Source organism: Salvelinus fontinalis, chromosome 26 (genome assembly GCF_029448725.1).
Source record: "Salvelinus fontinalis isolate EN_2023a chromosome 26, ASM2944872v1, whole genome shotgun sequence".
NCBI classification, from domain to species: Eukaryota; Metazoa; Chordata; class Actinopteri; order Salmoniformes; family Salmonidae; genus Salvelinus; species Salvelinus fontinalis.
In genome coordinates, this window is record NC_074690.1 from 47,015,441 (window position 1) to 47,032,331 (window position 16,891).

Genomic DNA, 16,891 nt, shown 5'->3' on the forward strand with positions numbered 1-16,891 from the left:
TAGATATGGCTACTATATTGTGATCACTACATCAGATGTCTGCAGCACTGGTAAAGATGAGATCAATACATGTTGATGATCTCATTCCTGTGCTGTTTGTAACTACTCTGGTAGGTTGATTGATAACCTGAACCAGGTTGCAGGCACTGGTTAGTTTGAAGCATTTTCCTGAGTGGGCAGCTTGATGAAAGCCAGTCAATATTTAAAAATCACCCAGAAAATATACCTCTGTTGCTATCACATACATTATCAAGCATTTCACACGTTATCCAGATACGGACTGTTAGCACTTGGTGGTCTATTGCAGTTTCCCACAAGAATAGGCTTTAGGTGAGGCACCTGTAGCATATTACTTCAACAGTAATCCTCCTCTGAGATTTACAGGAATGTGGTTCGGAATATAAACAGCAACACCGCTACCATTGGCATTTCTATATTTGCTGTAAAAGTGTTAACCTTGTATTGCTTACCACTGTATCAAAGGTATTATCTAAGTGAGTTTCAGAGATTGTCAGAATATGAATGTCATCTGTTACTAGCAAATTATTGATTTCATTAACCTTGTTTCTTCAGCTACATATGTTAACGTGGGCTAATTTGAGCACTTCTCTTCTGGGATGCTTACTTGTTTTCGCTGCTTTACTGGGAAGCATAGCAGAAGTAGATATGCTCATGTTATTTATGTTAGTGCAGGGTGAGCTGCACACAGTAGACTTCCTACTAGGGCACACCGCCTCAGTGCTAACAGTATAAATCTGGTTCATAGGCACATGATTACTGCATGCGATAGCTGTAGGATCAGCAGAGGCATTCAGGGCAGTTAGAGGGACATACATTAGGTTACTTACATTGTGTCTATCAACACCCCTGGTGTAATGTACATTTGCTGAAGCATTATGACAACTCAGCGTCACAATGGTAGGGATTAACTGAGCTGGGCTTGGGTCAACTGAGCTGGGCTTTGGTCAAGTCAGTGTCACTACGCAGCCTTACAATGCTGCTTGGCACTGCAGGCCTTAATGCTCAAATGAGTTTTGTTTTTCAAATCTGTTTTGGACTACGGACTGTCCAAATAGCAAGTTGCATGTGACCAAATAGGATGTGTGTGTTTGTTCAGGTAGCAGTCATTTGCAAACAAGGCTAAAGTAGTTGTCACAGTAACGCCAGGTCTGTGTGCAGTGGTGTAGGCTGATTGGTGGTGGTGCTCGTGCTTCCTATCACTCAGAAGTTACGTAGCAAGCTAAGGTGACAATGCCTGCCATGGATGTTTCCCAGTTGCTTTGAATGTTCAAAATCAAAATGGTAAGAAGACTTTCAAATAAATCAGATTTGACCGTTCATGGCCAGGAATCAGATTTGTATCCGACTTCAAACCACCTACGAAGGTGGAGCTTTCTACACCCTGATTGTGCAACATTTGCCCATTATTCTTATTCAAAACTCTTCAAGCTCTCTCAAATTGTTGATCATTTCCAGAAAACCATTGCTAGACAACCAGATTTAAGACAAAACTTTAACTCGGTCACTTAGGAACATTCACCATCTTCTTGGTAAGCAACTCCAGTTTAGATTTGACCTTGTGTTTTAGGTTAGAGCTCCTGCTGAAAAGTGAATTCATCTCCCAGTATCTGGTCGAAAGCAAATGGAACCAGGTTTTCCTCAAATTTTTTGCCGGTGCTTAGCTCCATTCCGTTAATTTTTTATTCTGAAAACTCCCCAGTTTAATGACTACAAGCATACCCACAAATGCCGCGATTCAGGAAACTAGGCATATGTCGCAAGTCACGACTTCACAGGAGAGCCGAGCCGTTTGAACGTAAAAAATAAATAAAAAATCATCAAAATGTGTTTGTGGTAGAAATGACTTCTCGAACATGTGAACTTTCATGTGCCTTAATAAGAAACGTGTATGCCATCTGTAAATATCAATAAAATTGCTAAATTACAAGCCTTGTTGGTTAAGCCACAGCAAAAGTAAGCAGCCTTCAGTCACTTCAGGAGTCCAGCTTTTAATCTCTTACCTTTTTAGCCTTCTCTCGATGCCGACGCACTTTGAAGACTGGGATGAGCAGAACCATGTTATGATCCCAACCCCCAAGACTGGGTAGTGCCTTGGAAAAATACGCACCTGGGATGTTACCAGAACAGAGGTCCAGACAGGCTTCAGTTCGGGTAGGTAACATATTGCTGATATGATGTTGAGATAGATTGCACACGTTAAAGTCTCCCATGATTAGTTTTACTGCTTCAGGTGACTCGGTCTCAGCCTGGGATACAAGGTCATGAATCAAGTCGGCAGCTATGAGCGTGTCAGCGGAGTCGTCGATGGAAACAATAAATAAATCGGCCGATTTATTTCCTGTGGCAGGTCGTATGGCCGTAGGTTAAGAGCAAGGAGTTCGATATCTTTCGTACAGACCTTGTGCTTAGTTGTAAGACAGGCAGGATTGCAGTACTTCTCATTGACGAATGCACAAACTCCACCACCATTTCTCTTACCAGAGTTGATGTTTCGGTCCATTCTAACAATTGTGTAGCCATGCAGCTCCACAACAGTGTCGGGGTCCTGATCCGTAGACCAGGTCTCAGACAGATCAAGCAGGATCGTCGGTACTCAGATGTATTGGGTACAAGCCCGTAACTCAGTCTTATTCCTTATGCTTTCTACATTGCCATGCATAATAGATGGATGAGGTGTTCTGAAGGGCTGTTTTTTTCATCCGATTCCAAATTCCTCCTCTACTCCCACCCTTCCTTGGTTTAGAATCCTTGGGAACAGGTTGATTGTAATGATGGTGGTATTCCATTGCAGTGTAGACTTGCAGCAAAGGGCCAGAGATTAAGCAGGACATCGCTTGTGTATGATATCGGGGATCCCTGTATCCATTGAGGGTTAGATCGACAGCTTGTTTGGTGCGTTTCACAAAAGAAAACGTTTTAAAACTAAAAAAAACAGCCAAAGTACTGCTATTTGCCTCATTACTAATTATCCAATTTAACGGCACTAAAAACATGGTTGGTTTAGGTAGATCGCAAAGTGATTTATTCTCGGGATGGAACATTTGTAAAATACCAGGAAAATGTTCAACCCTACCACACAGCAGTGGCTGAGTGTGGTGGTTAGGCTTTCATCATATATGCCCATCTGTAGAAATCTGGTTACTCTCCAGAGACAAATCATGATTCACCTGTACCAGAATCTATGATGACTGAGTTTTTGCTATGACTGAACATTGATGCAAACAAATAATACCTCTGATGTCACAACGGTGTAGAACACAAACAGGGAGAACAGGGACAACCGTCACAGATGTAAGAGAGTTCATGAACAGTCGAGGGGTATCCTATTCCATCCATAACACCACAGGTAGTCTAGTCTAGGGCTGCCTCAGCTCAAATGGCACCTTATTCTCTATATAGTGCACTACTTTTGACCAGGACCCATAGGTAATAGGGTGCCATTTGGGGAGCAACCTAGCTGTTAAGAGTCCTTCCTATCAACTTGGGGGGAAAAAAACAAAGAGGAGATGTTTTGGGAACATCACGCAAACCGATGGAGTTACCATGGAAACCAGCCACACACACGGACAGGCAGGCAGGCAGACAGACACCGGGGCTGCTGGACTAACTCACAGAGACACATGGAGATAAGTCTGTGCCTCGGAGGTACTGTATAATCTACAAAAGGATCACGACTGAAGATTTCCACTGATCAATAACATCTCACACCACCACTGACAGAGTCTAACAGCCATTAGGAGAGTTGGAGAAAGGGGCTAACTATGATGTAGTTCTATTCTGGGGCGGCAGGGTAGCCTAGTGGTTAGAGCGTTGGGCTAGTAACCGAAAGGTTGCAAGTTCAAATCCCCGAGCTGACAAGGTACAAATCTGTCGTTCTGCCCCTGAACAAGGCAGTTAACCCACTGTTCCTAGGCCGTCATTGATAATAAGAGTTTGTTCTTAACTGACTTGCCTAGTTAAATAAAAAATAAAAAGGTAAAATGTAAGTCGCTCTGGATAAGAGCGTCAGCGAAATGACTTAAATGTTAAATGTAAATATTCTTTAAAACAGCAGAATCCCCATGCAAAGGAAAAGGAATTAAAACATAATTGGCTTTAATTGTTGTTTGTACCACCTCTCCCGTGTATGAAGAAATAACAGAGGTGATCAACAACAGGCAGAGAGTTAACATCAAAGGTCAGGATTGAGTCATAGGACAGTCTTGCTGGGAGGTTAACTCTGTAGGTGCTGGAGCAAACCACTGAATTGCCAACAATGGATCATATAACACAGCAATAACAAGTAATGAAATAATACCTTTGTGAATCAGAAACTAACACATAATGGTATATTCCTAAACAGTAATCTACTGTAGACTGTGAGAGGTTAACTCTGTAGGTGCTGGAGCAAACTGATCTGTTGAAATAGCACATTAAACTTTAGCAAAACTAATAGGAAAATAACCACTTTGTCCATTACAATCTGCTGTCTGGAGATACAGGTCATTCTAGAACCTGGACTACAATTCTAGAATCATTAAAGTCAATTGAGAATGTAGGTTCCAATTGTCTGTGATTAGAAAGAGGACAAAAAGCTCTGTCATTGAACAAGCTATTTCTAAAAAGGTGAAGTCGAGAGACATTACGAAACTGTCTGATAAGGTTTTGCAGAATACTAATAATATTACAGAATATAAATGACACTTCGGAACATGAAAACCCCCAAATATGCAGGGGAGCTGCAGCTGCACAGTGGTCCTGACATGATCCTCCTGGAAAAAGAGACAAAAAAAGAAAAAACACAAGCCAACTACATAAGGGCGGCTATGGCGCTTCTGATTCACTTCTGACACTCACCTAATCAACACACCTAATCACCAAGAAAACTCCTACATCAGCACTCTTATGTAGTGCATGTAGATACTTGCCTACATCTACTACGAATGTATATAGATAGTATGATGGCTGGTATGAAGTTACATACAGTACATAGTCTGAGTGGCTGGTGAATTCATCCACTGGCCACACTGGCTGCATGCCTGGTTCCATAAACACGGTACAGGTCTCACTGTAAAAAAATATATACTTAAATCTCAATTAGACTAACCTGTATAAATAAAGGTTAAGTGAAAATGAAACGGTAGGTTGACCACACAGTTAATTTGATGCCCTTGTTCTGGAAAGAGTAGACAACAGGCGGAGGGTGCAAGGGCACTGTCCAGATGTGTGTGAGTGCGCGTCTCCCTCTACTCTCCCTCCTACACTACAGCTCAAAGTCATCCACTACATACGAATAGTGTGCCATTTGGGACACAAACCTCTCCCTGGGCCTCACACGCCTCTCACTCCTACACGAGTGTGGCCTCAGGAAGAACACAAACACCCAGCAGCTATTGCAACACTTCCCGTTTCAAGGTTTTACTAGGTGGCTCGTTGGTTTATTGTTTTCCAACATATGCCGCCGGAGCTAAGATCAGGGAGGCACCAGCGGACCAGACAATTGGCTGCAGCGGCGCGTGATGTAATCCATACCAAGAATGTCGTCAACTGAAATGTGTCTTCCGCATTTAACCCAACCCCTCTGAATCAGAGAGGTGCAGCTGCCTGAAATCGACATCCATGTCTTTGGCGCCCGGGCAACAGTGGCTTAACTGCCTTGCTCTGGGGGCAGAACAACAGATTTCTACCTTGTCAGCTTGGGGTTTCGATCTAGCAACCTTTCGGTTACTGGCCCAACGCTCTAACCAGTACGCTACCAACAATAGACAGATTTCAGGTTTCAGACCACAGAACAGTAAAGGCACTTTGAATAATTACTAGCGGGCTCTTAACAAGGATTAGCGGTATTAACCGTAGTCTGAGATCAACTATGCCTACGATGTTCTAAAAAATTCTCTATAATGTATTAAAAAGGTACTAGATGGCGATTGATGAATAATTGCTTTTCGGGAACTGTGCCTCTCGGACCTTCAAACTCAACTCTGGACCTCGAAGCCAGTTCCATTGCATTTTTGCTTTGTTCCCGTCAAATTAATTCAAATTGTATTTGACACGTGAAAAACAATTTAAATACATTTTTAAAACCTTTATTTAACTAGGCAAGTCAGTTAAGAACACTTATTTACATTGAAGGCCTAGGAATAGTGGGTTAACTGCCTTGTCAGCTCAGGGATTTGATCTAGCAACCTTTTGGTTAATGCTCAATGGCCCAACGCTCGAACCACTAGGCTACCTGCCGCCCCAGAATAATGCTGTAATGTAACAAAATGTGGAAAAGTCAAGGGGTCTGAATACTTTCCGAATGCACTGTACTTCCGTCATTCCTCAAACTCACCAGCTGCACTACCTTTCACATATCCTTTTTCACATTACGCAACGTAAAACACCCATTTTGAATGTTATATATAGTTTTTTTTGCATCTCTGAGCGATATTCTATCGACTCCTGGGGTCATTTCATGTTTTCATGTGTATCGATGCAAAACTCGTCATACCGGCTGTATTCCTGCCTGCTTGACAGGCAATAGCTCAAATATACATGAAATGACTCCGGGAATCGATAGAACATCGCTCAGAGATAGAAAAACGATAGAACAAAAATGGGTAAAAAAATGGGTGAATCTTTCCTTTAACAGGTTGTTAGCTAGTTAGGTAACATGACTGAACAAGGTTGTTTGTTATCAAATCAATAATTAGCCACCCGGGAACAGTTTAAAACAGCTGTTTGTAAAAGTATAGAAAATGCGTGCGAATTTGTAAAAGGTCGCTCTGGTAATACGGGTCATCATCTTTTGTTAATGGTGTGCCCTAGAGACGAGCCGTTTTCCATTGCTGTAAAAGTACTGTGCTCTATTTTCTCTCTCTGACACTGTGTGACAGCGAACGTGCAAAGCCTACTCAGAAAGGCCTGTGCTCTTGGTTATACCAGGTGAGGAAATGATGCAACGTTTCAACTTTGCTCGCTCTGCACACTGCTCCAATCTATCAAATGTACATGTAGCAGAAGAACATCAGGGTCTGCATCCCTGCTTGACATCATGGCAAATGATATTTTAAAACCAAATGGCATAGAGGCGCAGGAAGAGAGGACGGAGAGAACCTGTGAGTGATTGCTGGTAGGGTATGTAGCTGGCTGATTACAGCTGCTACATGTGATATACACATGAAAGTGAAATAGACATTAGTGAATGGGCGCATACAGGCGAGTTGCTGTTGCTTTTTTGTTGTTGACTGAATTTATTAACAAAACTGACTTTATAAACATTTTATAAACAGGCGCCAGCCTGTTCTTACGAATTTTAGGGTCGAAAAAGTCAGTAGTATCAAACGAAACGGTATTCTAAAATGGTGGCAACGTTTTGGTACCGGTTTACCATGCAACACTACAATGGATCCCTAACTGTTTTATGGTATCATGTAATATGAATGGGCATTGTTGAGGGCCATTGTTGACACTGAGGTAATTATTACCTGCAGAATAAGAAGGACGTTTCCTTGATCAAGGTTAGTTAGGCCTCCATGTCAAGGGCACGGACTGAGTACGCACCTCAGAAAGAAAGCATTGTCAGATCAAGGGCCAGATGTATCAAGGATCTCAGAGTAGGAGTGTTGATGTAGGTTCAAGTTTGCCTTTTAGATCATAATGAGTACGATTATAGACAGGTGACCTGATCCAAGATCAGCATTCTTACCCAGTTGCTCGATACACACAGTTCCAGGCGCTTGAGTTGCTTGAAAATGAGGTGTTTGACAGCTTGACAAAGTTGGAACATGTCACCGAGGATTAAAGGACTATTGTTCAAGAGAACAATAAAAGACAAACAATTCCTGTGTGTCAACCACACACACACACACTCATGGTGTCTCAAATGGCACCCTATTCCTAATATAGTACACTATTTTTGATGGTCCCTGAACCCCCCAATGCACCAACAACCAAGAGAATGAACTAAAGAAAAAAAGACAGAAGAAAACAACAAACTATGCATAAAAATGTAAAGTATAAATAAATGGATATCAAGGACAACTAAAATCATAACAGCAAAGCAAACTATATGTTTGTGTGCATGTCTGGCACTATTACATGTATGTGTGTTTATTTGAATGAGTGTGTGTACATGCATGTGTACAAACACCTGCACGGCATCAGCCTCAGGCAAACCGGCATTAGCTGTAAAAACACTGCTCCTCAGTGTCATTCAAACATACTTTTTATTATGTTTTAAAGTGACTTTATTTTTTACTTTTATCTTTGACCATCATTCGATCTCCTCTCCCACTTGTCTCCAATTCCACATCCCAACCCTCAGCCCATCCCACCCATCTCTGCTGGCCACCCTCTTCGGATTTCTACGCAACATATATCTTTCAACTATGCTGTGATGTTTGACGTACAATTTCAATCTATCTAATCGAATCCACAGATTGCGAGTTGAAAATAAATACTTCTACAAAGAGGAATCTTATGGTAGAGAAATTAACATTAAATTCTCTGGCAACAGCTCTGGTGGACATTCCTGCAGTCAGCATGCCAATTGCGCGCTCCCTCAAAACTTGAGACATCTGTGGCATTGTGTTGTGTGACAAAACTGCACATTTTAGAGTGGCCTTTTTTTTGTCCCCAGAACAAGGTACACCTGTGTAATGATCATGCTGTTTAATCAGCTTCTTGATATGCCACACCTGTCAGGTAGATGGATTATCATTGCCAAAGAGAGATGCTCACAGGGATGTAAACAAATTTATGCACAAAATTTGAAAAAGAAAATGCTTTTAGTGTGTATGCAATATTTCTGGGATCTTTTATCTCATGAAACCAACTGTCTTTACATGTTGCATTTATATTTGTGTTCAGTGTACATAGGGAATGGGGTACCATTTGGGATGCAGACAATAGCTAGTTATGTTACACAAATACAGACCAACCGGATCTCATTTGACGACAGTGAGATTTAACAAGAGTTAGTTCTTTAGTAGAGTTACACACTGGGTGACACTTATGACAGAAGGATGTCTGTCTTTAACGTGAGGCGTGGAAATTGAGCTTCATGAGTGAGATGGATTGATACGGTTTCTGGTTAGACTATTCCCTCTCCTAAGCACTTCAAGGACAGGTACTTGTACAGTGCATTCGGCAGGAATTCAGACCCCCTGACTTTTTGCCACATTTGTCACGTTACATCCTTATTCTAAAATTGGATTAATTGTATCTTTGTTTAACTAGGCAAGTCAGTTAAGAACAAATTCTTATTTACAATGACAGCCTAGGAACAGTGGGTTAACTGCCTTGTTCAGGGACAGAACAACAGATTTTTACCTTGTCAGCTTGGGTATTCGATCTCGCAACCTTTCGGTTACTGGCCCAACGCTCTAACCACTATGCTACCTGCCTGGTGGTTAGTGGCTACCTGCCTAGTGGATAGAGCATTCCCTAAATCTGCACACAATACACATTAAAAACAAAGCAAAAAACAGGTTTAGAATTGTATGCAAATGTATAAAAAATGAATAACTGAAATATTACATTTCATTTACATACAGTACCAGTGAACAGTTAGGACACCTACTCATTCAAGGGTTTTGCTTAATTTGTATTATTTTCTACATTGTACAATAATAGTGAAGACAGCAAAACTAAGAAATAATACATGTGGAATCATATAGTAACCAGAAGACAGCCCTATTTCGTAAAAGACAAAGTCCATATGATGGCAAGAACAGCTCAAATATGCAAAGAGAAACGATAGTCCATCATTACTTTAAGACATGAAGGTCAGTCAATCTGGAACATTTCAAGAACTTTGAACGTTTCTTCAAGTGCAGTCGCAAAAACCATCAAGCTCTATGATGAAACTGGCTCTCATGAGGACCGCCACAGGAAAGGAAGACCCAGAATTACCTCTGCTGCAGAGGATAAGTTCATTAGAGTTAACTGCACCTCAGATTGCAGCCTAAATTCTTCAGAGTTAAAGTTAGACATCTCAACGTCAACTGTTCAGATGAGACTGCGTGAATCAGGCCTTCATGGTCGAATTGCTGCAAAGAAACCACTACTAAAGATCACCAATAATAATAGACTTGCTTGCGTCAAGAAACACGAGCAATGGACATTAGACTAGACCAAAGAACAGATTTTGCACTGATGAGTCAAAATGTGAGATTTATTGGTTCCAACCGCCGTGTCTTTGTGAGACGCAGAGTAGGTGAATGGATGATCTCCGCATGTGTAGTTGGTGGTGTGATGGTGCTTTGCTGGTGACACCATCTGTGATTTATTTAGAATTCAAGGCAGAGTTAACCAGCATGGCTACCACAGCATTCTGTAATGATATGCCACCCCATCTGGTTTGTGCTTAGTGGGACTTTCATTTGTTTTGAGATGGATTGGAATGAGTTAGACTGCAGAGTGAAGGAAAAGCAGCCAACAAGTGCTCAGCATATGTGGGAACTCCTTCAAGACTGTTGGAAAAGCATTCCTCATGAAGCTGGTTGAGAAAATGCCAAGAGTGTGCAAAGCTGTCATCAAGGCAAAGGGTGGCTACTTTAAAGAATCTCAAATATATTTTAATTTGTTTAACACTTTTTTGGTTACTACATGATTCCATGTGTTATTTCATCGTTTTGATGTCTTCACTATAATTCTACAATGTAGAAAATAGTAAAAATAAAGAAAAACCCTGGAATGAGTAGGTGTGTCCAAACTTTTGACTGGCACTGTATATAAATAAAAAGATGTTTTTTAATTTTAATACATATGCAAAAAATTCTAAAAACCTGTTTTTGCTTTGACATTATGGGGTATTGTGTGTAGATTGAGTAATTTTTTAAGAATGTAATACATTTTTTAATAAGGCTGTAACGTAACAGCATGTGGAAAAAGTCAAGGGGGTCTGAATAGTTTCTGAATGCACTGTAGATACTGTCTGGATCAGGAATAGATTGATAATGTCTAGTTTGACAACCTGGCCACTTTGGAGAATACATGTATTTTTGATAAGTGGAAATGAGCAGGGAGACACTGATAGGGAGGTAGACGCAAAGTAGTAGTAGGGCCGGAATACGTGCCCATGCTGAAGGGTGACGTGTACGTGCTGCAGGCGGCAGCATTACCCGCTAGACCAGCCTCAGGCACACTTCTAAAATAGATTGATATTGTCTGGTTTGACAACCTGACCACTTCAAATTATTTAATTGGCAACCTGAGGTAAACTACTCTACGTTGGAGACCTGAGGTGAACTACTGGACGGTGGTACCTGAGGTGAACTACTACTTTACATTGGAGACCTGAGGTTAACTACTGTATCTTGGTACCCGAGGTGACCTAACGTACAATGGATGGTAGCACAATAGAGTGTAATGATGACCAAACATTGCAGGCAGAAATAGAACGTGAGACATTCTACCATGTGCATACAGATCTGACAACAGAATAGAAAGGATACAGGATACAGATAGGACAATTCTTAATCTATGCCTGTACTCAATCCTTCAGTATGTAAAATGGGGTGATGGAAATGTAAAAATGTAAATATAAAACCAAATAAAATCCACCAAGGATTTTAGTTTCATTTAGCCATTTTGACAAGCTAATTAAGTAAGCCTTGTCCAAGCCAGAATTGTCCATGTTGACTTAAGTATCAGGTCAATAAACATTTACAATTCCTTCACAACATAGGTTACATACAGACAACTGGCTTGGTTCAGCCAATGCGTTGGTCAGTTACTGTCAGTCAATGTTATGAAACGCTTTCAGTGAGGCCCAAGTTTCTCTCACTCACTGGTTCACTGTCAAGTCGAAGAGGTGCGAGAAGGGGGCCGGTCAGAGCCAGTAGCCGAGCAATACACAAATTGTTTATGAATTGTCACAGTTGCGCAACAGAATCTCACAAACTGGTCTGATGACATTACCCAATCTCAACCCACCCCCTTTTCAGTTTAATGAAAAAGGTAGCTTCACATTACTATGAGGGTTTTTTCAACTCTCAGTCCAACTCGCTCTCTCGTCACATAGGCTGAAAACAAACTCGACAACGTTTAACATCCATAACAAGTACAGAGGTGTCAGTCGAGCGTTTGATTTGTTGCAATGCTTGCTAGACAAAGGCTGTTTAAGAGGGTTAACTCCCACGCCTAAATACATTAATGGTGCAAGAGTAGGTATAGGCCTATTTCATCACAAAGTCTCAAGAATTCTACTACACTGACTCTCACCAGCTTTTCAAATAGTTAAAAGATCACGAGTGGGTCACCAGGTGCAGACGGGGTGAATAGAAACCATACGCAGGACTATAGAGTGTGACAATTTAGTCGGATTTTGCGACCTTTTAATTGCTTGCACTGGTGCGAGCAGCCCATTCCACCTCAATCAAAAAGTCCTATTTTTGTGCAGATAAATTCATGAATTTGTTCTACAGTAAAGTGCATTATCCTCATGATTCCTGTAATAAGTGTCTGCCCTGGCAGTGTGCCTGCCTGTTTCACTGGGGCAGGCTGCTGTAATGAACGAGCCTCTCACTCACTCTCCCCTTTCATGATTGTAGAACATTTCAAAATGCAATTGCAGGGGAGGAAAAATACAACTTTGGAAGCAACTAGTTGTCCATATCAAAAAGGGAGGAGTGTCTCGGCCTTCTACTGTAGGTATAATTGCTATTTTTCAACTATCATTACTGTGCTCAAAGCACTGTTCTACAATCAAGATACCTGATACGTCTTTGAAATACAGAGGGTGTGAAATTGCGCATCGGCCATCGCAAGTGAACTAGCCTCATTGCACTTACTTGGCTACTGGCAGTAGGTGTTATATTTAGAGAGTTAGCGATCTAGCTAATGTGTTGCGTTTCTACTTCCTCGGGTGGTGAATTACCGCCAATGGAATTAAGCAAATATATCATGTTAATGTACATAAAGATGAAGGCAAATTAATCTCTATTTAACAAAACATTCTGGAGCTCTATTTGACAGTCAAATATTTTTTTAAATAGCCTAATTGTCAAGCCAAAATGCATGACAATCACTGGAGTAGGTTGCATATCAAAATCTTTTGAATCGTGCATTCCTGCTTGGACATGTAAGACGTAACAACTTACACTGAAAAAAATATAAACGCAACATGCAACAATTTCAAAGATTTTACTGAGTTAAATTCATAAGGAAATCAGTCAATTGAAATAAATAACTTAGGCCCTAATCTATGGATTTCACATGACTGGGCAGCGGTGCAGCCATGAGTGGGCCTGGGAGGGCATAGGCTCACCCACTGGGGCCACAAATAAGACAAATAACAGCACAACAGTGGTGTGCAGAATGGCATCTCGTCAATCCTTGTCACAGACAGGCTATTGCAGCAGACGGCCACTCTGGGTTCCACTCCTATCAGCTAAAAACAAGGAGAAGCGGCTCCAGTTGGCACGCGATCACCAACACTAGACAATTAAGGAGTGGAAAAACATTGCCTTTTCCGAGGAATCCCGGTTCCTGTTGAGTCATGCTGATGGCAGAGTCAGGATTTGCTGCAAGCAGCATGAGTACATGGACCCATCCAGACTGGTGTCAAAAGGTACAGAATGGTGGCGGTGGTGTACTGCCGTCCAATCTGCAGCAACTGCGTGATGCCATCGCGTCAGCATGAACCAACATCCCTGTGGAATGTTTCCAACTTGTAAAATACATGCCCCAAAGAAATCAGGCTGTTCTGGAGGCAAAGGGGGTCCCGACCCAGTACTAGATGGGTGTACCTAATTAACTGGCCGGTGAGTGTAAATTGCCCTCTTTTAATCTTCGTCTTTGTTGGGAGGACAACAGAAGCTAGGTTGTTTGTACCATGTCCATCCTTTATCCTTACCATTCATTTGAACTAATTTGGTTTATCCAATCTCATTCAAATCAGTGTCGTAAAAAACCAACAATGAAAGTGGTTGGTTTGACATAATACTTTAAGACCAAACTAACTATTTTAATCTCCGTCTTTGTTTACTCACTTACTGTTGTACATGTGCATCCGGTTCCTTCACCATTCATTTGAAATAAGCTAATTTGTTTCATCCAATTTGATCCAGTGCTTTGATAAACCTGCTGTGATTTCAGAAAGTGTCTGGTTTGACATTAAGTACCCTCTTTTAATCTGTAATTTTGTTAACTAATTTACTGCTATTTGCAACACAACAGTCAATCTAGTGAATCACACAGATTCAGATGTGTAGATGGCTAATACATGTACAAGTCTTGTAATAATGACTAGTAGCGAGTGAATGTGTGGCTATGTGTGTTGGTATGTGTAAGTGCTGAGAAGTGTATGTCTGCGTTAGGCTGTGTGTGTGTGTTGGATGAGTGTGTAGGGATGCTGAGAAGTGTTTGTGTGTGTGCACTCTAGTCCTATTCAGAGGGGCTACTGAATACAACTGTGATACAACCGAACTTACTAACTAGTAAATAGTTACCCTACTTTTTGTTCATGATCATGTCATCCCAATTACTCTGTTACCACCCCCGGTGTGTGTTTGTTTGTGTGTGCGCACTCAAGCGTGTGGGCGCCACATTACTCTCCAGTGTAGACTCCCAGGAGTGCATAATATCTCAATATATATGTTAACAATAGGACCACCTGACTTTAAATTAATGGGTTTAACACACTGTATTTGTTTTATTCTGTACAGACTACTTAGCATATTATTATGCATCTAATTTGCATAAAGCCGTATTTTTTAAATTCTAATTTCAAAAATGGTTTCAATTTGTTACAAACTCTCAGTTATGCATAAAGCACGTATATTTGTTAATAATATGACCATTGGCCTCAAATCACTGTAATTATGCATTCTGTACTGCCTAATGTGCATATTAAGTGCCTAATTGTCATAATATTACATGTCAGAACAATATGACCACTCCATCTTAAGATATTGGACAAAACTTGTTGAAATTAAGAATCCATGCAGGTGATTTGGTGCCTTTTTGACAAGGGATTATCATTGTCCTGTCCACTTTTTTTTGTACCTTTTCTGATCACGTGAAAATAAGATCTCAGCGATGGTAAGTCTCTACACCCTCATGAAATAAAGTGTTGTGTCCTGAAAAGCTGTACTATTTGGAATACAAAGTATAACACCAGAACCAGTGTCTCATTTTGAGCCCTAACACCCTACCCCTAATCAATGTGATGTACATTGTACGTTTTGCATTGCACCCATTTAATAGCCAAGCACATTTATGGGATAGACATGAACAATTGCAGGTTGCAAAGGCATTTTGATCAGTTTAGGTGGTTAAGTAATTGTTTTACTAACCAAAAAGTCAATCAAATAGACTTTTGTCCGTTTAAATCTAGCGTATCTAACGAAAAGGCTGGCCTTGCTGTCATCATAGCGGATATTGATGTCAAAGCAGAGCCTTCCAAAAGCAAGTTAAGTGACACTCTTAAATTAGGTACAATTATACAAGTGAACACATCTGACACAGATGAGTAGGGTGAGAAGATTATAACTAGCTACTTACTTTCTGTATTTTCTCCATTCGTTTGCTGACAATTCCATACGTAGACAGCAGTCACAAAAACCACAAGGAAAGTCCGCGGACACATATTTCCTTAAATCAATATCCGACCGATGACACAGTCGAGAGCAACTGGGTTAGAATCCGTGTCAACTCGGTTAAAACTAGCTGGCAGATGGTAGCTGTCAATTGGTTTGTTCGCTAAGCCACGAGAACCCACAGGTAAACAAAAATAAAAACACGCATTCCGGAAAAATGGGCGGAGGGAAGTTGGAGTCCAACGTGTTCGTTCACTGGCTACCTGGTTAGCCACCGCTAGTTATCTGTACAGATCTGGTGGATATTCAAAATCGCCACAAACAAATGCAACAGTGTGATTCATTGTGGACAAACGAAGCTAAAGTCTCACTTGCCAATAACTTGCATGGCATTGAGTCTTTTCAATTGTTCTTGATTCAATCCGCAGTCTCGAAAGTCTGAACAGGCCAAGGGGAGTAGCTAGCTGCTAGCTAATGTTAGCTGGCTGTGCAGCAGGCCACAACGCAAGGTAGTGCGATTTGAAACCAACTCGCAATTGAATTACGCTTTCGGTAACACTCGCTATGGCGCCGTGTATCTACTTCGGAAATTGCTTATTCCCTTGCATTGAAAGAACAAAAAAACCACAGCTAGTGACGTGCAGCAATGTCTCTCGTGTCGCAGTCCCGCATTCTGTAGCTTCCCTTATGACAACTTCAGGTTCATGGCACGCGTGGCGTACTCAACCAAATCCACGGGTCACTGCGTTTCACGCTCATCCGCTGGTGTCGTTCACAAAAATACCCCAATAAACGCAAAACTATTGCGATTACTAGGTAGTTTACTTAAACTCATCTGAACCTTGTATGGAGAGAATAAATAATTAAACCGCAAACTCGATTCCGTCAATACTGACATTAACGAGACTTCCACGCAAGACAACATTGACTGTCAGACTTCGCCGTTAGTCAAGTTGTTCGCACTATTTCGTCACAATAAAGCGCGTTTCGGTGATTTTACATGAGGGATATCTCCCTTCAAAATGACCACATGGTTATTGCACAACGACAACAGCAAAAAATAAAGTCGAAAACTTATATTTTAGTCTCCCACATGAGAGGTAGATTGTTAAATCCTCTTCTCTGCCTCTCCTCCGCCAGTAAACAAAACCTGCAAGTGAGCCAGCTGAGGCTAAAGGGAAACACGGACTGGAATGTATTGGATTAGGCAGTTAGACTAAAGATACTGTAAAAACCTACATTTCATCTGTGAATAGGCTACAAACGAGCGGGGCTCATACCATGGATAATTTTTACTACTATAAACCATAGAAACGCATTAAATAACACATTCATAAATGGCAAAAAATCAAGAAAAAAAAAAA

General features: G+C 41.1%; 1 protein-coding gene across 1 annotated transcript in view; it reads right to left on the reverse strand.

The window, feature by feature from the left end:
• Positions 1-16,684, reverse strand: part of LOC129824478 (insulin receptor-like) — a 90,285-nt gene extending 73,601 nt beyond the window's left edge. The window contains exon 1 of the mRNA XM_055884181.1: positions 15,493-16,684. Within this exon, the coding sequence (XP_055740156.1) occupies positions 15,493-15,577 (85 nt within the window). The 5' untranslated portion in view covers positions 15,578-16,684. The remainder of the gene's footprint in view (positions 1-15,492) is intronic.
• Between the last annotated feature and the right edge of the window lie 207 nt (positions 16,685-16,891).